This window comes from Anabrus simplex, chromosome 4 (assembly GCF_040414725.1).
Source record: "Anabrus simplex isolate iqAnaSimp1 chromosome 4, ASM4041472v1, whole genome shotgun sequence".
NCBI classification, from domain to species: domain Eukaryota; kingdom Metazoa; phylum Arthropoda; class Insecta; order Orthoptera; family Tettigoniidae; genus Anabrus; species Anabrus simplex.
Genome location: NC_090268.1, coordinates 304,183,140 through 304,210,821, shown reverse-complemented (window position 1 = coordinate 304,210,821; position 27,682 = coordinate 304,183,140). Strand labels below are relative to the sequence as shown.

The following is a 27,682-nucleotide window of genomic DNA, read 5'->3' as shown; positions in this document are numbered from 1 at the left end:
CAATGACTGACAGTTCAGAAAATTGAAAGGAGGTTTGGAAGAACCTGCATCAACAAAAAATACCAGAAAGATGGACAGTGGCAGTTGATACCTAATAAAGTCTTGCACAAAGAGCTAGAACCCATTACAGATACTATGCGTAAGAGGAGACTGGGATTCTTTGGACATATGAGGATGCAGGATTCAAGACTTCTGAAACAACTAATACACCACAGTCTCGTCTCAAAGAATACCATAACAGGACGTAAATGGATCAGAGAAGTAAGAGAGGATCTGAAGTAAATAGGGCTTACAACAGAAGACACCACAAATAAGATAAAATTGAATACAAAACTCAAGAATACAAACCTCCGCTTTACCCTTACACAAAACAAACCAACAACACGCATATTTTCAACAGAGGAAAGGGCATGAAGATTGGAGCGTCTGAAGAAGTACTGGGAGGACCACAAAGCCCGAACAGTCCCTTCAAAGAGACCTGAACGACAGGCTGACTAAAGTGATCCTATGTGGTCATAAAAGAAGAAAAAGTATACTGCCTTGAATTCCCCTCTTAATTATTACAGGGTCAGATAAAGCTTCGTCTACTCTAATTCTCTGAGATCTATTTTCTAGAAATATAGCAACCCATTCAGTCACTCTTTTGTCTAGTCCAATTGCACTCATTTTTGCCAGTAGTCTCCCATGATCCACCCTATCAAATGCTTTAGACAGGTCAGTCAAGATACAGTCCATTTGACCTCCTAAATCCAAGATATCTGCTATATCTTGCTGGAATTCTACAAGTTGAGCTTCAGTAGAATAACCTTTCCTAAAATCGAACTGCCTTCTATCGAACCAGTTATTAATTTTGCAAGCATGTCTAATATAATCAGAAAGAATTCCTTCCCAAAGCTTACATGCAACGCATGTCAAACTTACTGGCCTGTAATTTTTGGCATTTTGTCTATCACCCTTTCCTTTATACACAGGGGCTACTATAGCAACTCTCCATTCATTTGGTATAGCTCCTTCAACCGAACAGTCAAATAAGTACTTCAGATAAGGTACTATATCCCAACCCATTGTCTTTAGTATATCTCCAGAAATCTTATCAATTCCAGCCGCTTTCGAGTTTTTAACTTTTGTATTCTTATTGTAAATGTCATTGTTATCATATGTAAATTTTAATACTTCTTTAGCATTAGTCTCCTCTATCTGGACATTATCCTTGTAACCAACAATCTTTACATACTGCTGACTGAATACTTCTGCCTTTTGAAGATCCTCGCATACACACTCCCCTTTTTCATAAATGATTCCTGGAATGTCCTTCTTGGAACCTCTTTCTGCCTTAAAGTACCTATACTTACTCTTCCATTTTACACTAAAATTTGTGTCACCAATAATTATGCTTGCCATCATGTTATCCTTAGCTGACTTCTTTGCTAGATTCAATTTCCTAGTAAGTTCCTTCAATTTCTCCTTACTTCCACAGCCATTTCTATATTTCTTTCCAATCTGCACCTCCTTCTTAGTCTCTATTTGTCTATTATAGTAAAGTGGGTCTTTACCATTCCTTACCACCTTTAAAGGTACAGACCTGTTTTCACATTCCTCAACAATTGCTTTAAACCCATCCCAGAGTCTGTTTACATTTTTACTTACCGTTTTCCACCAATCAGTTACTTTTTAGAAACTGCCTCATGCCTTCTTTATCAGCCATATGGTACTGCCTAATAGCCCTACTTTTAAGACCTTCCTTTCTATCACATTTATTTTTAACTACAACAAAAACAGCTTCATGATCATTAATGCCATCTGTTACTTGAGTTTCTCTATAGAACTCGTTAGGTTTTACCAGCACCTCATCCAGGATATTTTTCCCTCTGGTTGGTTCCATCACTTTCTGAATCAGCTGTCCTTCCCATATTAACTTTTTTGCTATTTGTTGGCCATGCTTCCTGTCGTTTGCATTTCCTTCCCCATTGACATTTGGTAAATTAAGATCTCCTGCTACAATCACATTTCCTTCCATGTCGTTTCCCACACAGCTGATTGTTATCAGTAATTCTGAATCCGTGTCAGCGCTATTCTTTCCCGGTCTGTACTCTCCAAAGACATACTGGGTGCATGCGTTTTTACTTGTATTGGGAGTTTTTTTTTTTAGTGTAATAATATTTTTTAATATAGTGAGTGTGTAAATGTCGTTGTGCTTTGTGCCGGGGTGTCGATCTGCTTACAGGTCGGGTGAAGGTAAACATTTCTTTTCTCCACCTGAAAATGAGGAGCATTTCTCGCAGTGGGCTAGAGCGATCCCATGAACAGACATGCAACTTACACGTAAGTCTAGGATTTGTGAGTGTCATTTTTCGGAAGAGCTTATTATAACGGTAGACTCGTTTATTATTAATGGGTAAAAAGTTGAAATTCTGAGAATGTGGTGCTTAAAGCCAGGAGCTGTCACTTACATTTTTCCTAACTTACCATCATATTTAAGAAAGTCCTTAAATTCAAAACCCCCCATTAAGACGAGAGTTACTCGAAGATATTTAACAGTAGCAGCTTAGAATGTAATGAACTAAATTTTCCCTCGACATCTAAAATACTTAATAGTGACGATAATGTAAAAATAAGAGGACCTGGTCTCAGTTTGCCCTGTAAGGTAGCTGATAGTGACGTTGATACTTCTAGAACTATTCTGAATTTGAGGAGACAAGTTATAAACCTTGGTAGGAATTTAATTAAAACCAAAAAGAAATTGGTTACATGCAGAGCTAAATTAAAGCAGATTGCAAATAAAGTCAATGTGTCAAATGAAGCTAAAGACAGTCTTATGTTCGTAAGAAAGAAAGAAAGAAAGAAAGAAAGAAAGAAAGAAACAAACAAACAAACAAAATAATTGTGGACGCAATGCTCAAAAAATGTAGCATTTAGGTATGCGCTGTTCTAATGAATTTATATTAGAGTGTTAGTTTTTGAAAATCAAATCCCCCTTCAAAATCCTTTTCCGGACTCAAAACCATATTCCCTCAACCATACTCTTCTTATGACTGTAAACACACCTCCAAACTACATTTTACCATTACTTTAAAACTCCAGCTCCGCACCCCAATACTGCCTGCGTATACATTTCTGTTACAACTACTATACTAATTAAACACACTACTTGCCTATTACAACTTACTCTATCAATTCGTTATACGTGCTATACCAAACATTCACCAATAATACCAATAATTGCACCATACAAACACAAACCACACTATATCTCTGGACTCAAAACCATATTCACTCAAATACCATACTCTTATTTCCATTACAACTACTATAATAATTAAACACACACTACCAACGAAATACAACTTACACACTACAAACCAATTATGGTTTTCCGTGGTTTCCCATTTTCACACCAGGCAAATGCTGGGGCTGTACCTTAATTAAGGCCACGGCCACTTCCTTCCAACTCGTAGGCCTTTCCTGTCCCATCGTCGCCATAAGACCTATCTGTGTCGGTGCGACGTAAAGCCCCTAGCAAAAAAAAAAAAAAAAAAAAAACCAATTACAACTTACACAACTAACATAAAGACACCACTCTCACTCCTTATGTTTGCCACCCTGCCTTCAGCAACTATTCGCTTACTTCCTTCTAACTTTATTAGCATGTTTGCTTCTTGTTACAATACCCTCATCATTTCTTCTTATTCCCCACATGTCCCTTAAGCTTCTGTTCCTCTCTCCGTTCATATACAACTCTATTCTCTTCATGGTTGCCTCTGTCCTTTCCTTTTTCCTCTATGCCTCCGTTCTTCACTGCATCCACTTCTCTGACTTCCCTTATCTCTGGCTGTGTCCATAACAGTATCCCTAGACCTTCCTATTCTCGCCCCATTATCCACTACTCCTTCACTGTTTATGATTACACTTTCACTTAGCACCTCTCCCTGCCTTTCTTCACTCGGCTTACTGTTTCTCTTGGTGTTTTCCTTACCACCCTCCCCATCTTCTCCAACATCACTGTCTAAAACTTGTCTATCTTCCCCACTAATCACTATACTCCTCTCCATTACTTCCTCTTGTTTCATCTTTTCTTCTAGGTTCATCAATTTAGTCACAGGCCAAGTTCTACTCCAGCTGCCATTTGTCACTACTAGTTCCTGTCCCTCAATCCTAGGTGTCTAGCTCGTACCATGTGTTTCTTGAGAATTTTTGCATTCCTGATCCCTTCACTTCCCATGTCCCTCTTAATCCATATATTCTCCCTCTGGATGTTACCCGCACAGTCACAATATCGGCCATCAACATGGATAACAGTTGAACTTTAATAGGCCTGTTACCTTTAACTTTCCCTATTCTCTGCACATCGTCTATGTCAACTTCGGTAAAATATATCTTCATTTTCCCCTGAATTAAGTCCACCACTTTGTAAATTGTGAGCACTTTGTCCTCCCTCGTCTCCTCAGGCACACCATATATAAATACACATCTTTCTGCGATTTTGAATACTGGCTTCCACTTCTGCTTTTTCAACGCCTCCTCTTCTAATCGTCCTATTTTCTCCCCTAATGCTGCAACTTCTTCGGCATTGTTCCGCACTTTGGACGTTGTGTCGTCTGCTCTTTCTCAAAACCATTTCTTCATTTTGTCAAACTCCCTCGTTTGCTCTTGTATCATATTTTTGAGTTGCTCGAAAGTGCAGACTTCTTCAACCACCTCTTTTACTACCCTTCTGATTACTTCCACGTTTTCCCAACTCACGCTTCCACTGAAAGTCGGACCGGGGTTCAGTTCAACTCCCCCAATCGATAGCATTACTATAATCACCGTCATTGTCAGCATTATCTCTCCCTTCATTTTCATTCTACACCCTCCTACTTTCACTTCTTTTCTTTCTTGCCTGCCGTCTTCCTGTGATTGCCCTGTATTGCTCCACACCAATCATTATCTGTAAACTCTTCACTTCTTTCCTGCACTCCACTCCTGCGCTCCCCTCTCGCTCTACCAAGACTCTCCACTCAACACGTCTGTGCTTGTCGGTTTCTTAGGCTGTACTGATAATAATTAAAAAAAGATATTAATGACAAGATTTGAAGAAATCTGATTCTAATATTCGGAACTTGAAATACAAAACTGCGATTGAGGAAATTGTGAACCCATCACAAATTCGTACCCATAATGACAATGACCTGTTGACGCCACAAAGTAGACACACATTTACATTCAAATAACCATGAAGATGACGCTAACAAAGACCGTGGATCCAAGCTCCACCAACACACACATTCTTATCCACACTTCGTGCAATGATTCACAAAAACGTGACAAATTGTTCTCTCACATTTTGAAATCCCATTATCTAATGAATCTAGTCTTTCCTGACTTCAATTTACATTCCTTTTACATTTACATTTAAGCCCCGAGACGTTCACTGCGTATCAAACATCACAGAGAAAAAATTATGAAATGTAGCTAAAAAACAAGAAACTGAGTTATAAAAAATGACATTAACCCCTCAGCTATGGAGTCACGATAAAAGAAAAAGAAATGCAAACTTCGACCTCATGCAGTCGGTCCACTTGTACTTTACAGTCATTTACATTTAAATATACAAGCTTCCTTACACTTTAATGAGATAGGATGTAGTCCTCCCAACCAACAGCTAAACCTACTGAAATTAAATAATAAATCCTCCCTTTGCTACATTAAAACACGTGCACAAGTACATTATGACAGTGCAAATTTAATACTCATCTTTTTGTCGTTCCGCCGCCTCCTTCTGGTCAGCCAGCTCCCAATTCTTTCAGCTAACCATCTTCACTATGATGTCATAAACTCGTGCAGTCCGTGGATCTCCATCCTGGCATGGAAATCACGTTCCCGACATCTTCCTGCATTCGCTGGTTCGGAACCTGACTACAACATTCGTTCATTCGCGGTATTGCAACTAGGTCATTGCAACCTGCCAGTTACTATTTACAGCAGTTGGGGCATAGTTTCCCATGCGATAACTCTGCTGATCTAACCCCATAACTGTGTCAGTTTCCCCTCTCATTCCGCACTTCGCCCGTATTATGTCACAGCTCTACATCTGGTAACGGTACACAATGCTGGACTTGAAACTGTGTCTATCGGGATATCAGGTGTTCGTGTCGTGGGAAAACTTTACTCCACCCAGGTATAAACTTTAAATAGGCAGGCAACTATTCACATAAATCATATCCAAACATTCTTTCCGTCTAAATTTTGCAGACACTAAAATATCGAATTTATCAAGTTTACTTCTGCCCAGAAATGTTTGTGCGTAAAGATAAAGTTGTCTCTGCATTATTCATACATGCCTACAGATATTCTTAGCTCGCTCCAAAATTATGAATAACTAAATATAGTCTGGGCATATTGAACTAGTATTAGAATATCTCAATATGCAATCAAGACTTATAATACCGGACTTCTCTAACGCTGCACACATGGTAAGTAGACACTTCTTTTTGTCGACTTGACTACTTTGAAGGCTCCTGCCAAATAAAATAGCTAACCCATGTACTGGTCGCTTTTATTAATTTGCCTCTGCAGTCTTTGATAAAGATGTTGATTCCCATAGGGAACCTGAAATATTTGTTCCAAATGAGTCTTTGTCCTATACCCCCTCTAGGGACACCATGACCTTGACGTTGGTGTGGGGGCTTGTGTGCTTGTTGATTCCAAGGGCTGTGCCACCTCAGGGTTTTTCATGCTGGATTGGCCTCGGTGTAGAGCCAGACTAACAAGGTGTTCCCTGAGTTGCTTGAGAGGTGTCTGTGCTCTTTATTTTTCATCACTATTTCTACCCTTCTATTCTCACCTTCTTAAATTTCATTCCTTTTCCTGTCTGGCCACCCTCTCTGCCTCGGGTAGAATAGGTTAGTACAGAGGTCTTATCCTCCCCCAATCACAAGTTTCGGGTCGTCCGAGGTGATGCATGGTGACTGGGTGAGTAGTTCCTAGCGAACCCCTCCAGATACCTGCCGCCCTCTGGAGTTTATAGCCTTGCCTTCGGTACATCTCCTTGGCTCTGCCGGAGGTCGACTTCATATTTCCGGAGTACTCGTTGGACCAAAAAACGGAACCTCTCTCTTCTATTCCTTCATTTTCAAGGGTGGAACCTTTCAAACAACTGCGTCCAAGATTGGCAAGAAACGCAAGCAGTATACTTAAGTTCCACTCCACTCCGAACAATGAGATCACCGTCCGCTGAGTGTTCGGTCACCGCGCCTCCCTCTTCTGAGGAGACAATGGAGACTGAACCACTCATTGTCGTGGATGGTGATTGTGACAAAAACGATACCGGCAAAGACGGCGGAACCTGGCAGGTAATGGACCGAACGAAGGGCAAGAAATTGCTCTGAATTCGAGGCTTTACCTATCCACACAATGGCACTATTGCAGTGGAACTGCAGTAGTTATCACTGTCGCCTAGCTGAGTTACATCAATTAATATCCGTCTATGCGACCTCCTTAGTCTGTCTACAGGAATCTCGTTTGAGACCTGGACACGACACGACTATGAGAGGATATCGTCGTTATTCCAAAGACAGAGTAACTATGGATGGCGCAGCAACTGGGGGCATTCGTACCCTAATTCGCTCAGACATCTTCAGTGAAGAAGTACCGGTCTGTACTCAGCTAGATGCAGTTGCAGTTTTGCATTCCGTTGCTAGTAATGACAACAGTTTGCAACGTGTACATTCCACCGGATTATGACCTTGAAATTTGTGCACTACAAGATTTGATCACTCAGTTGCCTCCTCCTATCCTCATGCTGGGAGATGTGAACGCCTGTAACATACTGTGGGGTTCTCCGTCTTCCTGTGCTAGGGGGAGGATGCTCGAGCGAATGATCAACCTGTTTGATCTTTGCGTGCTTAATACAGGGGAACCAACACATTTCAGCAGTGAACATGGCACATTCTCACACCGGGATGTCACTTTGTGCAGCTGTGCGCTAATTCCCCTGCTGCGGTGGCAAGTACACGATGACCTCTGTGACGGTGACCACTTCCCGATAATTCTCTCTCTCTCTGGAATCAAAGACAGTCCGAAGTACCCAAGCGCTGGTTACTTCGACGGGCAAATTGACCAGCATTTTCAAAACGCGCAGTGATGGCTGATGATATGCTGGAGTCTGTTGACCACGTTTCTTCCATTACTACTGGAATATTGGCTGCTGCGGAGGAAACAATTCCCTTCTTCATCTGGTATTCGTCGCCGAAAACAAGTCCCATGGTGGACAGACGAAATTGCAGCAGCCATACGTGATCGCCGACGGGGTTTTAAGCATTATCTTCGGAATCCTACGTTGGCCAATCGTATCACTTTTAAGCATTTGCGCGCGAAGGCCCATTTTTTGATTCGAGAAAGTAAGAAAGCTACGTGGGAAAAGTATGTGTCATCCATCACAGCACATACTCCGCCATCACAAGTGTGAAAAAAACTCTGCCGTATTGTCAGAGTACAGAATCTGCCCTCAGTGCATGGAATTCTATTAATGGAGATATAGTTACGATTCCTTCAGTCATTACTGACCACATCACGTCACATTTCGCAGATAGGCTACGTCCAGCTCTAGGAGATAAGACTCTGCATTTCTTTCAATTAAGCTCGAAGCAGAGGCACAGTATCTCTTTTGCCTCTAGTGCTTCGCATCCCTACAACGTGCCCTTCACGGAGTGGGAGTTGCGGAGTGCACTCGCGCTATGCAGAGATACCAATTCCCAAGCCAGGTAAAGATCCAAAATTTCTGGACAGTAATAGGCCAATATGCCTTACAAATGGCCTCTGTAAACTATTTGAAAGGATGGTTAACACATTGGAGACCGAGCCCGAGTGTGTATCGGGGTCAGGTAACAGCTCAGACTGACCGCGCCCGAGGTTAACTCAGGCCTGCGTATTTGTTATATTGTCAACACAGCCAGGACGAGATTCGCTCGGAAAGTATACATACCACTTTAAAGTACTTTTATAACAGCTATACCGTGCGTTCCTGTCCCCTGTCGTTGTTTTCTCCAACTTACAGCAGCTTATTTTTGCTCGAATTCGCTTCTACACTCCATGCTTCCAGCCTTGCTTCCAGCTGCTCAAGGCGCGCACTTTCAGAGTTTTGTTTACATCGTGCGAAGTGTTTAGACTGCGTTTTGTTTCTGCTATAATTATTGAATCATTGAATGAAGGTGGAATTGTAGAGATTTTAGAAGAGTTTTTGATGACAGTGATTCAGAAGAAAAGGTAGATGATTCAAACTTCATGTTAGTGATGAAGGTATTTATAACCTATTCTATCATGATTTTGCACTTTGTAGTTTATTTAGCTAATGTTTCACGATCTTCATACGACTGGATTTTCATTTAGAACGAAGTGACGCAAGCAATGATAATTGAAAGGCAGGGAGTGATTCACATTCGCCGGGTACTTTTGGTGGTTTGAATGCACTTGCAACGCCCGTGCAGATAAATGAAAAGCGGAAAATTGGAAAGTAACGAGGAAAGAGATATACTGGTGGTATCAAATGTGTTCTTTAGCACTTTGTGTCCCTGAATGCTTCAAACTATTCCGCACTCAAGCTCATCATTTGTAAGACTTTGTTGTCAGACTTTTTGTTGTTGTTGCAAAAGGCATACCGTTGGAAAATGTGTAATGTGAAAAGTACTCAGTAGATCTTAATGCAACTTTTTAATCTGTAGAATAGACACTTTTAATTTTTTCATGATATATATGCATTACAATTGCAACCTACCTACTATTTTCTACAATTTTTTAAAAACCTTCAAAATATGGCGGTCTGCCTGCCCACATGCCACCTTAAGACACGGTCTCCAATGTGTTAACCAGCGTCTTGTGTAGGCCATGGAAAAGGAGGGTGTCTTGTCTAACTACCAGTGTGGTTTTCGCTCTCATCAGTCGGCCACTGATCATCTAGGCAGACTGGAGAGCGCCATTCAGGAGGCCTTTCTCCGGAAGGAGCACCTAGTCGCCGTGTTTTTTGACCTGGAGAAAGCTTACGACACTATCTGGCTATATGGGATTCTCTCCACTCTACACCAGTGGGGATTTCGGGGAAATTTGCCAACATTTATTGAGAACTTCATGTCCCTCCGTCTCTTTCGAGTCCGAGTAGGGAATGCATTTTCTCAATATTACGTTCAGGAAAATGGAGTACCTCAGGGATCTGTACCGAGTGTCACGCTGTTCGCAATCTCCATCAACGGCATAGTTGCCGCTGCCCTATGGGAATCAACATCTATATCAGCTGGGCCCGCAGTCGTTCCATCGCTGTATGTAGACGACTTGGCTCTACATTACAGCTCCAGAAGGGTGGTGTTTGCTGAGAGACAGCTACAGCAAGCCATTAACAGTCGACAGATGGGCCCTGCAACATGGTTTTCAATATTCAGCAGCGAAAACCTCAGTTGTACACTTATGTCGACGTCGGCCTGTGCATCCCGAACCAGAGCTCCGCTTGCGGAACATTGTCTTACCAGTGGTTGACACCTGCAGATTCCTGGGTCTCCATTTTGATAAGAGACTTACGTGGCAGCCCCACATCCGACAGTTGAAGGTTGCCTGCATGAAGAGACTTAACGTGCTTAAGTTTCTCAGCGGCACGTCGTGGGGGGCTGACCTTGCGATACTGCTTTACACGCAACGGTCCTCTCCCGAATTGATTATGGAAGTGCGAGTTATGGCTCTGCATCATAATCTATGCTGAGCCTTTTAGACAGTGTTCACCATAGTAAGGCTGGCAACAGGAGCTTTCCGTACTAGCCCCATTCGCTGCCTACTTGCTGAAGTGGGAGTTCCACCTTTACGGATAAAGAGGCAGCTGTTACTCCTCACATACGCTGCCAAAATTCATGAAATGCCGTTACAGCCAAGCTATCAATGCATCTATCGCACCCAATACCACCAGCGGTGCCAAGACCGGCCAAATGCCACACAGCCAGTTGGGTTTTGGATTGATAGCTTGTGTCATGATTTGAATATCGATATTGTTGGTTGTCTTGAACGAACTCTTAGCGAGGTACCTCCGTGGTTGGTTCCGCGACTGGACATACGTCTAGATCTGCTCCGTGGACCCAAGGTGAACATGGATTCCTCCGTTTATTGGAGGTATTTCCAGGACTTCGTTCACCAATATCCGGCTACGGGACAGTTTTTTCACGGATGGTTCTAAAATTGGAGATAATGTTGGGCGTTCTTTCGTCATTGATTATGTGAGCATGAAGATCTCGCTTCCTCGAGTATGTAGCGTGTATACTGCAAGAGCTTTACGCCATCTTAGGGGCTCTGCAGTTTGCACTGCGTGATGAAAGAAGCCACTTTCTTATGTGTACCGATTCGTTAAACTCTCTCCAGTCTATTATAACTTGTTTCTCGCAACACCCACTGGTACAGCAGATACATAACCTTCTAGCCAGGTTAAGGGATGCTGGCACCAGAATCACTTTCGCGTGGCTCCAAGCCACGTTGGGATTGCGGGAAACGTACTTGTGGATGTAGCTGCAAAGAAAGCTGTACTTTTACCTCCAAGACCAGTCAATGTACCTGCTAAGAATATTTCTTCTCAGCTACGTCGAACCATCTTGGCGTCCTGGGAATTGGAGTGGCTAGCTATCCGAATTCCCAACAAGCTGAGAGCAATTAAGAAGACAACTACCGTGTGGTGGTCCTCTTTCCTACCTTCACGGGGAGAGATCATAATATTGTGCACTCTGAGGATAGGTCATTTACGATCCACGCACTCTTATCTCCTAAAGAGGGAAGACCCCTCAGTGTGTTCTTGTGGTGCCAACTTCACCGTAGCCCACATCCTCACAGAGTGCGCTGATCAGAAGGAGCCTCGGTCTGCAGGAAACACTTGAACCCATATTAGCCAATGACGCGACTGCTGCTGATCTCGTTATCCGCTTTATGTGCGACGGTGGACTTATCAAGAGTATATAAATTACAAGTGTACTGTTACTCAGGGAACGCACGTTCCCTTTTGATTCGTTAGTAATTTTTCGGCCTAATTCTATAATTTGTTTTGTTTTATTTTGTACTGTGTTTTCAAATTCCTTTGTTGAATAAATAATTTTGTTTATATTTTCAATTTCTTTTCCACTAATTTGTTCAGAGAGGATGATTACCTTGTACTTCCTCTTAAAACAAAAATCAGCACTACCACCACCACCATCTTTGTCCTATACTTGTTCAGGGCAATCTCTCGTTTTAACCAATGTATTGCCAATATAGGGATGATACCCTCTCATTGGTTCAAATCATCATGCACTTACCAGTGCTTTAAAGTCATCTCAAGACATTCTAGCCTCGTGTCGGGCTTCCGAAATGTGGTCCGTTGGTCTCTCCCATTGTCTCCTTCGTTTCCTTGTTCTCAAGCATGCACATGAATGTCGTACGCGGATCATGTATCAACCCCTCTTTCTTAATTTAGCTTGCAGACAATAGACCCTCTGAGCCAGACTTCCTCTTAAAATTGTGAAGCATATGCCTTTAGGACAGCAAGTTACCTAGTCTTAATAAAATAAAATATTCACTGTACTCTCAATAAATGAATGAGCAATTAAATGAGCACTCAAATAAGGACTCAGTACCATTTGTAGAAGTTGTGTTCATATTGGAGATGAGTACTCTGAATAGTTCGACACGACCAAGGGAGTCAACAAGGAGGTTCCCTCTCACCTCTTCTATTCATAGCATTTATGGATTCCATTCTGGAAGACCGAAAAGTAGTAGGAAATAGAGAACCATAAGCTTTGGTGTTTATGGATGATGTAATGTGGGGTGACACAGAGGAGGAAGTACATAGCAAACTTAATTTGTGGGAAATTATATTAAAAGAGTATGGAATGAAAGTGAGCACAATGAAAATTGGCAGGGAGAGTTCTGAATGCCACCTATAAATGCATGACAGGTTGAAATTGTCAAACAGTTTGGTTATCTAGGTAGCATTATGGCCAGTAATGTCAGGATGGAGCCAGAAGTAATGAACAGAGTAAGTGTCCAATTTATATGGTCTTGTATGAAACTTACTAGGAGTCAGGAAGATTTTTCAGAGAACAAAGATCACCCTTCACAAGTCATATCGCATTCCCATTCGTACAAATTCCTTAGAAACATGCACACTAACATCAAAGAGCATAAGCATTCTTCAAGCTTGTGAGATGAAGTTTCTTAGAACTGCCTTCGAGAAGACACATCTTGAACATATAAAGAACGAAAAGTTCTGAACAAACCTAGGATTAACTGAATCTTTGGAGGAAAGACTGTCATTCAGATGTAAACTGTTGGGCATGTTAAAAGAATGAATAGCACAAGAATATAATGTGATTATATGGAAAAAATACCATTTGGAAGATCAAGAAATAGAGGGATAGACCAACTGAGGGAAGATGTGGAGAGCAGAGGACATAGTTGGAATTTATCATGAAGAACACAATGTTTTGGACAGACAGCATTGGAGAGTAAACGTTTGCAACCACTGTAACCGGCACGTGGGAAGGGTTCAACGATGATGATTCTTTTGTTGTTGTATGGCCTCTGCTACCATGTGCAGGCATTTTAACTTCATGTCATCTAGAGTTTCTGCCTATCGCTATTGACATTCTGTTTCCCTACACCAGACACAGGTATCTGTTGGGCAAGCTATGCTACAATTTTAGTTAATTTTGTCAGGTAATCACAAACTGTGTCACTGGAAATCTTGTACTTACATGCCGTCATCGTATGACATGGAGTGTCAAATGGACGTTTGTCAAACATCCGACTACCTCTGCCAAGTTTGAACCTGCAGTCTTGGGATCCAAGGCTCATTTTATATCACTGGTCCACTGAGGGAACACACTCCCCAAATTGTATTCTGTAAAGCTCATCACAAGGCCAATTTCAAGTATGCTTTCAGATAGCTGATTCCTGTCTGCATCCATTGTTTTAAGTATTATTGATCTGTAACATTTTTCACATAATAAGCCATTTTGGGCTGATAGTTGCATTGTTATGCCCCTTAAATGAACAATTACAACCTTCAGCACCCTCTCTCCAAAATTATATTTTCCTGGTACATAGGCCTAACTCCCTTTGACTCTTTTAAAAGTTTTAAAACTTGTGCTAATTTAAATATTTTTGCAGGAGAAAATGGTGTTAATTCTGGCACAGGAGGCACAGATGCTGCAGATGGTCTCAGGCAACGGCTAAGTTCCGCTGAAGTGCCAACATCACATTCATTTACTGGTAATGGCTCAAGTGGTCAGTTCCGTGCTCCTGATCCTGGAACAACCTGGGCAGCAGCAATGGCACAACCTTATGGTGCTGGATATGATCCAAACAGTATGGTCCAACAGCTAGCCATGATGCAGCAGGCTTATGCACATTACATGGCACAGTATATGCAAATGTAAGTGGTCTATCAGAGTATATTTTAGATTTTGTGTTAAGTCTTTTTTGTTTTCCAACGATTAACTGAATTTCTTCCCCTCATACTGAATTATACTATTTCAAGCGATGTGTTAAGAAGATTAAACTGTACTTTCCAGTGTCGACTCAACTCTGTTAAGGTAACTTTAATTTGTCCAGTCTGTCAAACACTAAATATAACTACTACAATCCTATAACATACCTGTAAGAAAACACGTTGTTGAACAAAGAATAAAAAATACGCTAGTGAACTCTTGTTAAACCGACGAGGAGAGAGTACGTAGTCCAGAGCACTTCACAAAGTTACAACTTTTTAGTATTGAAGTGTATAAAAAGAATTTAAACAATGTTCCTACACTTCTCAACTATTTTCATCAATTTATAATATTGTAATTAATTAGAAAAGACTGTGATTTGATAGAATCTCATTATGATCTTTCAAGAATGAAACATGTCATTCTTTGTTTAATTGTGTTTTTTATATTCTTTGTTCAATAATATTTTTTTCAGGTAGGTTATAGATTATAGTTCTTTTTTCCCCTCTCTGTTTTCCTGTGTTTCTGGTCATTTACGATCTGTATTCATTTACATCATTCTCTCTTTATTTTCTCTGTGTTTATCTGACTTTCTCGTTATCTTACACTTCTCACACCAAGATTGAAGATCTGTTGAAATAGCCGTTCGATGAGTGTTGAAGCCTACCCTCCTGATGAGCCTGGGAAACAAATTAACTCTTCAGGTGCAGAGAAGAAATGGGGTGTAGAAGCTGGGATTGATGAGGAAAGTGCCCGTCTGTGTGAAGACAGCGGTATACAAAGATGCAGAGATTCTTCTTATACTTTTCTGTTCTCAAGTTTGACCTTGTCTGCTCTCCCTTTTTTCTTTTGCCCCTGTCTTCCCAAACTGATCTGTTACTGTTTTTATCTCATGTGTTCCTATTCATGTTTATATTTTTCTATACATAACTTTGTCTCTGGTCCTTTCCATTAATTGAATTATACTTTATATATATTTCACCACCTGCTAGATCTTGAACTACATATTTAATTTATATCGTATCATTCTTTATTTGTTACTTTTTTCTTTTTTCTCTGTTCTTTTTCAACTGTAATATTCTAATTGATTTTGTTCATTACCTTTCTAATTGTAGCTGCTAGTCATGTGGCTTTGGGTATCTACTCACCACTTACTGTACAATACAAACTAGTGTCCAGACTTAAACTTTTTATTATTTTTTTCTCCCTCAAAGCTGAATACACCTATTCAGGGGTGGCAGTATTTAATTTTATGGTGATTCTCTCAAGAACAAAGTTTATAGACAATTCCATTTATGTGGGCAACACCTTAGCTTAGACCAGGGCCATCCAGTCATTGTGCTCGGGGAGCACTGGGCAGTCAGACTGGCGCTCCTTCCCCTACCACCACCACCACTACACTGTGGCAGCGAGGAGACCCGAGAGAGATGGACGATGTTCGGACCGTGCTGACTAGATACGTACGTACAGTCGTGGGGCCGGCGGCTTTCGTGGGATTGTGGACATCATATTGATAGGGCTGTTTTGCCATAACAAATGTACCACATACACAAATCAAATGGTACTCCGATGTATGGAATGTGCAGGAAACGAACTCGTGTTACGTAATGAATAATGTGTTTTACTCAAAACTGAAATTTGAATATATTCGAGAGGAAAATTCAACAAAATTTTACCAATATGAACAGATAATGCAGACCTTGTGTGACTTTTGCTCAGTCGTTTTTACGAACGTTGTTTTGGAGCAAATAATCTTCTCCGGGTACAATATTTCTGGACACAGCTATTCTTAAACAATTGCGCACGCTTCTAACATTCATCGTTGCACGATGTTCACTTTTGGTAAGCTTAAGAACCGAAAAGAAACGCTCACAAATGTACGTTGAGCCGAACATTGACAGAACTTTACATGCATGTTTATACAAAAGAGTTGCTATAAAATTCTTCTAAACTTTGTGACATAAGAAAGCGGTCTTTATGATTAGCATTGCACTGCAGTTCAATCAACTCCAATTCAGATAGTTGTGGAACACTGTCTGCACTAAGAGAAATAGGTCGAACATGTACATCTAATACCAGTAGCAGCGTTTTTTTTTAAAACCTTTTGGAGACAATATTACATTTCTATTTGCATTTTAGCCGGCTGAAACTAGGAATTATCGGAATTATTTAAACAAGCAATTTGTACAAGCCCTGTTGTCTTATCAGCTAATTCTTTCCTTTATTTTCTTTAATTCTTAACAAAATTGTTAGCGGAAATATGCACAAAATGTAGTCTGTCCTGGCTAACCTATTCTTATAGCATCACAGCAAGTAGTGCAGACTTTGCATGTGCTATGAGGAAGGGTAGCAGGGTTGTGTGTGTGTGTGTGTGTGTGCGTGTGCGTGTGCGTGCGTGTGTGTGTGTGTGTGTGTGTGTGTGTGTGTGTGTACTTTTTATCTTTCCAAGGTCATGGACACACGTTTGCCACGTGCATTTGTCTGTGTGGCATTCTCTTCATTGTCTGTTAGTTTCTTAATGTGTAGTCAAATACTAAGTGATATTAATTGTATAATCAAGCCGTACTTCTATTTAATGGTAATAAATGCGTAATATTGTTCCTTTGGCAGAAGTTTTATCGTGTAGTATTGTATCAAATCTTAAAAAACGATTATTACCGTGCTTAAATTGGTAAAATGTCAGCCTTTACTTCTGTCGAAATTCGTTCATAGAGCATCAAAAAACTTACCATTGTAGCTTGTTTTTTTCAGTTTTGATGTACATAACCCGCACCCTCTCAGTCCCACAAACCCGGATACTGTTCGTTATCTGTATTGCCCCTGCACTTTTCATTCCCAGTTGCCGCTGTTGTCTAACACCGCTTGGAGTTCTGATAATTGAAATTTTCTTTCAATTCTTCCAACTTCGATTGGCGACTGGCATCTTTCAAATCACCGTAAACATCCCTGTGATTGGCACTCTAGTGTCATTCCAAATTGTTTTTTTTTTTTCAAACCAGTAAATCTCGGTGGCACACTGAACATTTGGCATGCCCTTTTTAAGCTGTACAGAAAAATGAAATTTCCCATTCTGCTTTTAAAGGCTGCTGCTTCACCACTCTTTTTTTTTTTAATGATGTTCAGTCATGACAATTGCGAAACCGATTTAGTTACACACTGTCAACAAGTGCATTGGACTTGACTAGCGACTGATGGATCGGCTGCTCACTTCGGCACGGTGGGCGCCAGTCAGGCTCTTCCCACCACTACCGAAACTACCCTCCCACCAAAGCGGTCGGAACACTGGCTTAGAGCGCAGCCAGAGCGCTGTGTGGATGGCCCTGGCTTAGGCTGATACCTAGAAACTTACACTGAATGTACTGGACGACATACTGGTGATTCTGATGGTTGTTCAAAAGAGTCTGCAGATAATCACACCCATCTTTCAGGCACAAATGTTGAAGTTTCTCTATACCCTATACAATGAAGGACGCTAATTGAACCATTCTTCCATACCATCAGGAACCACTTGCTTCAGCAGACAAAAGGCACGACTGGTGTTGGTTGTAATGAGACAACAGTGAAAACAGCGTCGGGTGTCCATTGTTGACTCTGCAGATGTCGTGCGTTACCATGGAGCTCACACACAACTTTGACAGTTTTTCCATGATAAAGCACCGTCACACAAGAATTGTCTCGTTGTCGGATTATTGCCCATACCATTCCAGCTACCAAGCGGCTAATACAGTTGTTGAAGCAATACTTTGTAAGACTGTTTATATAGAAAATCATTAAAACAAATACAAGTATGTGGTTATCGCTCTCAAATGCGATTTTGACGTAAATAAATATCACACGAGAACATGTTCACTTCCTTGTGTAAACTACTTTGTCGCTGAAATCTCAACACACAATCACACACCATAGCAAGTGACGCTACAACACTTCATAGCGGAGTACCCTGAAGTCGATTCTGACAAGTACAGATATCAACAACACTGACTTGCGCACTATAACATACCATCTCTTGAACTGATTGCCCCACTGACTGACAGTTCGATATGTATGCTGTTCTATCAGCCATCTAGAATTATCGATTTCTGGAAGGGTTCTTACTACACACACTAAATGGAACACTGAAAACATCGATCGACAGCTGGTCGAATGGAGTACTCCAGTAATGGATCCAGCTCGAACCTTCAACTACTGTTTACCAATACACATGGAGATCTCTCCAACATTCTTAACGTCTCTACATGTATCGGAATAATAAACCTTAGAGTAAGTTTCCACAACCCTCCATATGTACAAAATTATAGCAGAACTAATATATGAATGTTATGGAGTTTTCTACAGCTTTGCAAGTGAAATGAAATGGCGTATGGCTTTTAGTGCCGGGAGTGTCCGAGGACAACTTCGGCTCGCCAGTTGCAGGTCTTTTGAATTGACTCCCGTAGGCGACCTGCGCGTCATGATGAGGATGAAATGATGATGAAGACGACACATACACCCAGCCCCCATGCCGGCGAAATTAACTAATTAAGGTTAAAATTCCCGACCCTACCGGGAATTGAACCTGGGACCCTTTGGCCAAAGGCCAGCACACTAACCATTTAGCCATGGAGCCGGAGTAGTGATAAATATCATTGTTAGTCCGTATTGAAGGTACTGAATTTAGGATGCTAAAGTGTTTATTGTCACCTATTCAATACATTATAAAATGTTTATTTATTTTTTAAACACTTAGGAATTTGTTATTATTTCCTATTGAGACATGTTTCGCCCTTCAAGGAATTTGTTATTATTTCCTATTGAGACATGTTTCGCCCTTCATTGAGGGCATCAGTCATAGTACCTCCTCAAGGCATATATCTGGTACCTGATTGGTAATTAAATTGTAAACACTAAGATACAAACTTAACATGTTACAATGGGAAAGTCAAGGAAAAAGAAAAACATGTTCAGTGATGATACAGTTAAACAATATATGTTTATAGACACAGTATGAACATTGACGCCAGAGACTTTATACCCTTTCTCCCCGATCTGTTTCCATGTTAATATATGTATAAACTTTATAATTTCCTATGATTTCCTAATAGAGTAGCGTCAATTATTCTTCGGACCACCACTGCTGGACTCTGCTAAATACTCTGTGATTTCACGCATTGGTGCCGACTACTGTGTATGTAAACATATATTGTTTGTTTGTACCATCACTGAAAATGTTTTTCTTTTTTCTTGACTTTCCCATTGTAACATGTTAAGTATGTATCTTAGTGTTTACAATTTAATTACCAATCAGGTACCAGAGTTATGCCTTGAGGAAGTACTGATGATGCCCTCAATGAAGGGCAAAACATGTCTCAATAGGAAATAATAATAAATTCCTAAGTGTTTAAAAAAATGTATAATGTATTGAATAGGTGACACAATAAACCCTTTAGTATCCTACATTTACTACAGCTTCAGACTATACAGATTTTGAGGTTAGACTATACACAATACGTATTTGAGGTTATACAAATATATAATGCATATTTACAGGGAAACCCTGTATTAGTCATATTTAACATTTAATATAGAGTAATTTAATGTTTAACAAAATATAATTAAAATATATTAAACATAATAATTGAAGGTTTTACGACAGGATGTCGGTACCTACGACGTGGTTTCCATTCGTACTAGTTATCAGTAATGTATGGTGCTTTCTTTTTCAATTCCTGTAAGAAATAGGGATGTTCTTAAGCCCAAAATACTATGTTGTTACTTTTGAAACTGTGATAAATTGAGGTATAACCGTGAACAAGGATCTATGTTACAATTTTATAGAAACTGAGGTATTTGCATAACAGAGGTCTGTGATGTCTATTCTATCTACCTTTACATTTGGTCTTAGCTTACGATAATAGATTACATCACTATGCAGAATTTTCTGACGCGAAATGTGCCTTGACAATGGTAGAACAAGGGTCTGTGTCGAACACTTGCCTGCTTCCTCGGAATATGCAACCAGTGTTAGTATGACTTTAGAAAGTGAATGTTTTCTTATTACCAAAATAAACTTAGTCTGATAATAGCAATGATCGTGTGTTTCTAGTGCCATAAAGATGATGGCCTTGGTCAGAAGAATTAGAAAAAGGAAAGGTAATCCAAGTAAGTAGAAAGATATCAAGCAAAAGCAATTACAGGATAGTGGAAATTCTTACATCAGCAAATGAGATAAGAGTATTGAGGAATGAAGAAAACTAACAGATAATTTTGATTGTAAAATGCCAGAGTGCAAACAGTTGACTTCTGAACAAGTCTGCTACTTCCTTGATTTTTATAAGTCCTCCTATGATGAGCAGTCTCTTTTCTTAAAAAAAATGCGTTGACGCGAAAGAAAGGAAAAATGGATACAATATGTCGGAGCCACGTCACGCCCCTCTTTTGGCTAGGTTAATGAGACGCTGTATTTTATTTTTAGCTCTTCAGTGTTACTGTTGTTGTTGTTGTTACTTTACTCATATTACAATTCATAATTAATTTCATATTATTCCTTATTGAAGAGCAGTATAATATAAAACAAAAGCTAAAAGGTTTTTTCCATTTATTGTAACCTAGAAAAAGAAAAGTTACATATGTTTGACGAAACTAGTTTCGGTCTTGCTGGAGACCATCATCTGTCAAAATCGTAACAGTTGAGGCAAGACATGAATTATAGACAGACAAAATTTATGAAAGACGCCTGTGTTGTTGATATTCGGTGCAAGACAATTTGTTGAATGTTAATCTTGTCATGATCACATCTTTTGTTTCTCAAAGTTTTCATCAAATTTGAAGAATGCACTTCACAAAAGACCAAGTGAAACTTTTAAAAATACTAGCCCTTGAAGAATCTTCTTGAATTCAGTTCAGTCTTTTGTTGTAAAAACATGTTATTAAAATAACAGGACATGTTTTGACCACATTAGACCAAGTTAAGCTGTCTATAATTAACTTAAAATTAATACACTAAAAGTTACAAAACATGAATAAAATTTACTCATATGTTACATGGTATCTATAAATTAAAATAAGTGCATATTGAATAATAATCAGATGAAGAAGTAATTAAAAGTTTCTTCTGTTCTTAAAATGAGTTTCATGTAAAAATAATTTGATTCAGTAAAATTGTTGTTCCACTTAATATTAAAACTTTTAAAATGTTATGATTTCACAAATGTAGATCAAATTGATTTAATGCCAGCCAGATCATTGAGTGGAAATAAACTGCTGTCCGATCATATTGTGCGATATGAAATAACAGCTCTGTTTTTACGTCATATCATGCCTGTATGCTGGCAAGGACGAATGTGTAGGCACCCCACAGGGTAGCGTTTTGGGACCATTACTTTTTTCACTGTACATCAGTGACATCTTGTCCACACTTAAATCATACAGTTACCACTTATATGCAGATGATCTTCAAATGTATAGCCACCCAGAATAAGGGAATTATCTGATGCAGTGCAAAACATAAATGCTGACTTGTAACAACTAAGCAAGTATGCACGATCAAACAGGCTTCTCGAAAACCCATCAAAAACAAAAGCAATTAGTGTTGTTGCTTCTCAGAAGCTAGTGCGCATGATCGACAGTGCACGTATTCCTCCTCTGCTAATAAAGGATAAAATTATTCCTCACAGTACAACAGTGAGAAACCTTGGCATGACTATGACTGACTCTAAATTGGACAGAACATACCACAAATATATGTCAGGAGGTTTTAGCTTCACTTCAATCCTTGTTGAGACAACTAACGAACAAGTGATGAAACTGCAGAGACCTGTGAACTGTTGCCTCTGTGTAACTTTCAATTTGAGATGATGTTCATAGAACTCCTTACTATCAAGAACTTCACTGGCTAAAACTTGACAAAAGACATATATCACATGTGTGTATTAATACATAAAATCCTACATAGCAACTCACCTCAGTATATATCCTCTAAATTTCACTTTCTTTTCTCCTTTCATAACTATAACTCTCGCGCTAGCTCTACCCTTGCAATTCCTCTTCACCATTCATCTATGTATAACAATTATTTTACTATGACCGGGTCCAGACTTCGGAATTCATGAGATCTCGCCAAAATTAACTATTGAAGGCTACCAATTGACCTGTGCACTGTACAGCTGAGTGTGTGAATGATGGTGGACTGAGAGTGTTTCTCTTGATAAATGCAAAATGCATTCCACTCATGCTCTTTTTATTCCCTCAAAAAGATTAATATTGGAATATGTCTTGTGCATCGTTCTTGTCTTTGTTCCTAATTATGGTTTACCATGTCACAATCATCATCATCAGTGCAGTAATAAAACATCACGAGAGAAACATGGGATGACAGTCATCTGATAATTACACCTTGCAGGATGAAATGTACAATCGCCTACAATGCAGTATTCATTGTAATCACTGTTTCAAAAGGACAAGAGAAAAATTAAACAGCATGCATTTGTAATGTATCCATTTTATGTTTTCCTTAGTTTCATTTCTGTTACACTTACACTGCTTTATTTGGTTCACGCATCTAATTCTTATAAATGTCCGTACTCTGGCATAAACGTGAATCGCTTCTTTACATACATGAGGAAACAGTCAAGAGTTTGTGTTTCAGTTCATGAATAATGCCCTTTCGTTTGCAAAATGAATTAGGCCCACCATGAAGTATTCTAAAAACTGGTTCAAATGCATCAGCTGTCTTCTTCCAGCTTTCATAAGGGATGGCCAGTCCACCATGAGTGATAACTCCTGTCCAAGAGTCATCAGAAGATGGCACATCCTTTGAAAAATTCCCCAGAGTTGGGTCTTTGTCTTGGAAGGCTATGCAGCCAGCTATGTAAGTCAGAGCTTTGTTTTTGGCCCACGATCTGTTCAGTTTGGAGGACCAAGCTTTTTTTCACATTGTGCAAACCGGTCATCTATTCCAGCCAAATAAATATCGACAAACGCGAGATTACAAAACTTCAGCACTTAAAGGGACAGTGTTCGCGCACAACTGGTCGCAAGGAAGTCGCCGCTAATTACCGGCTGCAGGGACTGTAACTTGTCTGACTACTGATGTCACAGCCTCCGCCTGACAGCCTCAAGGCGGCAGCACTCATACCAAAGAAATGAACCAGCCTTTAGTGTATGGTCCCAGCTTTTTCTGAAGTGGATCTAAGAATCTTCGAAGGAAACTCTTCCTTGACTTCAGTTCTTGCTGGTCCAGTTCTTACCCATGCAGCGGGTGGATTCCTTCCTGTTCCAATTTCTGTCTTTCCTTTCTCGTACCTATTTGTCTATGAACAAGGGGTAGTGCTATTTCTGCAAGGTGATAAAGCCATTTGACTGGAGTGGATTTCATACAACCTGTAATAATTCTGCATGTCCTTTAGAGCTACATCCTCATGATTGGCATGTTTCGAATGACACCAGACAGGACAGGTGTACTCTGCCACGGAGTAACATAATGCCATTGCAGAAGTTCGGATGGTTTCGTGTTGACTGTCCCATTATGATCCGACCAGTTTTCTCAGAAAATTATTTCTGGTAGAAATTTTCAACTCTCATTTCAGACAGTGCTTCTTCATAGTAAGAGATCTATCAAGCGTCAATCCTAGGTATTTTGGATTGTCCATATGCTAGAGTTCGACCCCTGGCCATTCTATCTTTCACCTATGAGTGGTTTTCCTTTTTCTCAAATGAAAAGCACACATTTGTGTCTTTGATGGATTTGGTTTAAGCTAGTTTGTACTGTAGTATCTTGAGAGATCTTCAAGTGCATTCATTAGGGTGTTCTCCACTGATTCAAAGTCTGTACTTTGAGTGGCCAGAGTGAGGTCATCAGCATACAAAAAACAAAAATGTGCAAAATGTTGATTGTTAGCATTGGTATTGAACAGAGTTGGGGCAGCACACTTGTTATGGGGGAGGCCGTTTTTCTCTCTGTCAAGTGCACTGTCCTTAGAAGTAAACTAAAAACTTACTGTTCTGCAGCAGACTGGAGAACCGGGTAAGGTTAAAATCCTTGATCAGATTGTATATCTAGCAGAAGTTGATAATTCATGGTGCCATACGCTTCTGGTAAATCAACAAATACCACTCCTGTCACCTTACAAGCTTTGAAACCATTTTTTATAAACTCCATAATATTAAGCATTTGCCCAGTACAGCTTTTACCAGATTGAAATCCAGCTTGCTGAGGAGTAAGCAGGGTATCAATTATAGGCAAGAGACTGTTTAAGATCATTCTTTCAAGCAACTTATAAAGTTGACACAGCAGTACAACTGGTCTAAAATCCTTTCGATTGTTTCCTTCTTAACAGGTTACATCAAAACAATCGCTCAGCTTCTCTGCCATATCTTTGGAATTTGACAACTCTCATGCAGTTGTTGAAGAGTTGAAGAATCCATTCTTTGTTAAGCCAAACTGTTTAATTTGCGTAGTTCGTATGTCATCCAAACAACCTGATTTTCCAATTTTACTCTGTTTGATAACCTTCTCTAATTCTTGCGTGCTGAATGAAGGTGCAAGATTGTTAATTTCCACTTTGCTCACTTCTTTGCAGTTTTAGTGTTTTGAATTTGTGATTGGGCTTCCGTTCGGCAGTAACTGATGTACAATTTGATTTGCAGTGATATTATGATACAGAGTGCTATCTTTTCTGATTCCAGTTTTCTATTGGATTTTACATTGATCACTTTTTGTCACGTAAAGCGGAAAAGAGTTTGTTTCCTGCTTCCATAGCTGTTGTACTGTAAAAATTTTCTGCAAATAAGTTGTAATATGTGAGTAAAGTGACTTGATATAAAGTAAACTCGGGGATATAAAATGTTAGACAGCCGCAAGGAATAGACATTGTGGAACATCTCTTCACAGCCGTGGTGAAGGCGTCATAGCATTCTGGTACAGCTTTTATACAAGAAACCTTGGCATCTAGCAATTCTACAAATCTTGGCCAGTCTACCTTTCTAAAATTAAACCTCCTCCAAAAAGGTGCCTTCTGAGATCTAACAGCAGCAGATATTTGACAGGTTATTGATCTATGCTGGGAATTTGATGTTAGAGAACAGACAGATTTTACACATTGTTGGCTGATATTACTGGAACCGAATATGAGGTTAGAATTATAGCCCTGTCTTCACCTGCCACTGTTAAATGATACAAGTAGTTGTGCATCATGTATTAGGGTAAGTTTATTTCTGCTCATTGTTGATGTCGGTGTGAGGGCTTGTATGCATGTTGTCCCGAGGGCTGTGTCAGCTCAGGGTTACCTAGGCTAGATTGACCTCAGTTTAGGGTCGGACTAACGAGGTGTCCCCCAAGTTACCTGAAAGGTATCTGTGGTCTTTATTCTTCATTTCTATCATAACCTCCTGAATTTTAAATTCTCTTACTTTCTTGCCAACCTGTCTCGGGTAGAATAAGTTTGTACGGAGGTTTCACCCTCCCCTAATCACGAGTTTCGGGTTGTGGCAAGGTGGTGGATGGCTACTGGGAGTAGTTCTTAACGACCCCTGCAGATAACTGGCGCCCTCTGGAGTATATAGCCTTACCTTTGGTAAGTCAAGTCTCTGCTAAAGGTCGACCTCGTCATCCCGGGTACTCATGGGACCATGGATGGTTTCTGATTTTTTTAGGTTTTAATTCTCCGAAAGATGATGGTACCCTCCAAGAAACAGCTTCCTTTAAAATCCGAAAAAGGTATATGCCAATTGATTTTACTAAAGAAAGTGACAATCGGCTCTCTCAGTTCCTGGTAGTATCCAGGGTCGATCAGACATTTTAAACAAAAGTCCTTTTTTGAAAAGCAGTTCTGTTGAAAATATTTTTGGTGGTGAAGTGAAAGAAATACGGAAGTTGTTGCGAGATGGATCAGTATGGATCAGTACTGATCAAAACATCAGCTGTAGAGCAGAGTAGGTGGTTGGTTGCAGCTACGATGTTAGGGAATGTGGCAAATCAAGATCGAGAAGCACAAATCCGTAAATTCCTGCGAAGGAGTATTTTCCATAGGGATTTGGTTAGGCTTCTGACGATGACATAAGGAACCTTGCATGTCGGGGCATTACCGATGTGCGTAAGTTAAAAAGGTGTGTTGATGATAAGCTGCTCGATATAAGCGCTTTCATCATAACATTCAACGCCCAATCATTGCCCGAAAGGATCAATGTCGCCATGTACCCTCTGACAGTCCGACCTTATATTCCAGCACCAGTGAGGTTTTATAACTGCCAAGAATTTGGTCACAACTCATTGAGTTTTCAACGTTCGTCAACCTGTGGACTTTTATGGAAAATTGGTGCATGCCGGTGTCGAGTGCACACCACCACCTATGTGCATCAACTGCACTGGTGTGCATACTCCAGTATTCAAGGACTGCCCCACTTTCAGAAAGGAGAAAAAGATCCAGTAGATCAAAACACTGGATAAACTATCATATCCAGATGCGCGGAGGAAATTTAACTCTGTAGCTGCTCCAGAGTTCTCCGTCGTCTTTGCTGAAAATGTTGTGCAAGTACGAATCTCACCAGAGAATTTTGTACCCGCAGCAAGCACTTACAAAACGGAAACATCAATTAGTAGTCATTAACAATCATCAGCTATGCAGAGTGGGGACTGTTCTAAGAAGGTACTCATAATATCTGGGAAACCATCTAGTATTTCATTGCCATTGTCTTCTGGGAAGGCTTTTTCACAGACACATTCGGCTGGGAAGTCCTCTTCTACCAGGGCAGGGGCAAAGACTTCCTCAACCAGGGCAGGAATGTCGAACCCATAACCAAGGCCCAGAACTTAAAGGACAAGAAGGGAGAGCGTCGGTGCTGTCCTAAAGAATTGGGGAAGAAACCTTCTCCAACCCGATCGGGGGTTACAGGATCCATCTGCTGGCACTCCTTCAAAGATTAAGAAAATGGTGGGCAAGAGTGAGAGACCCCAACAACCTCCTCTTCAATCCCTTTCTGGGGAACACAGTTCTCTTATAAAGAAGGCCCACCACTCCAATTCTAAGAGCACACCTCCTGTGGAGCACTTCTGCTTAAAACTAAAATCACCACAAACACCACCACCACCACCACCACCACCACCACCTGTTATACTGCTACTACCCCTGTTTTCATCTTGATCATCATAGCCCCAAATATTTTTAGGGCTGTTGATGTTGCTGATCACAATCTGCACATATTTACTTTGTAAACTGGATGGTTTATTAAAAATAAATTCAACACTG

The 27,682-nt window shown here is 40.2% G+C and overlaps 1 protein-coding gene across 3 annotated transcripts in view; it reads left to right on the top strand.

Annotated features, from left to right (window-relative positions):
* Herp (Homocysteine-induced endoplasmic reticulum protein) overlaps window positions 1-27,682 on the top strand; it is a 165,413-nt gene that overhangs the window by 54,139 nt on the left and 83,592 nt on the right. For all 3 annotated transcript variants that reach the window (XM_067145641.2, XM_067145640.2, XM_068227254.1), the window contains exon 4: window positions 14,143-14,407. In XM_067145641.2, coding sequence (XP_067001742.2) covers window positions 14,143-14,407 — 265 coding nt within the window. The remainder of the gene's footprint in view (window positions 1-14,142; window positions 14,408-27,682) is intronic.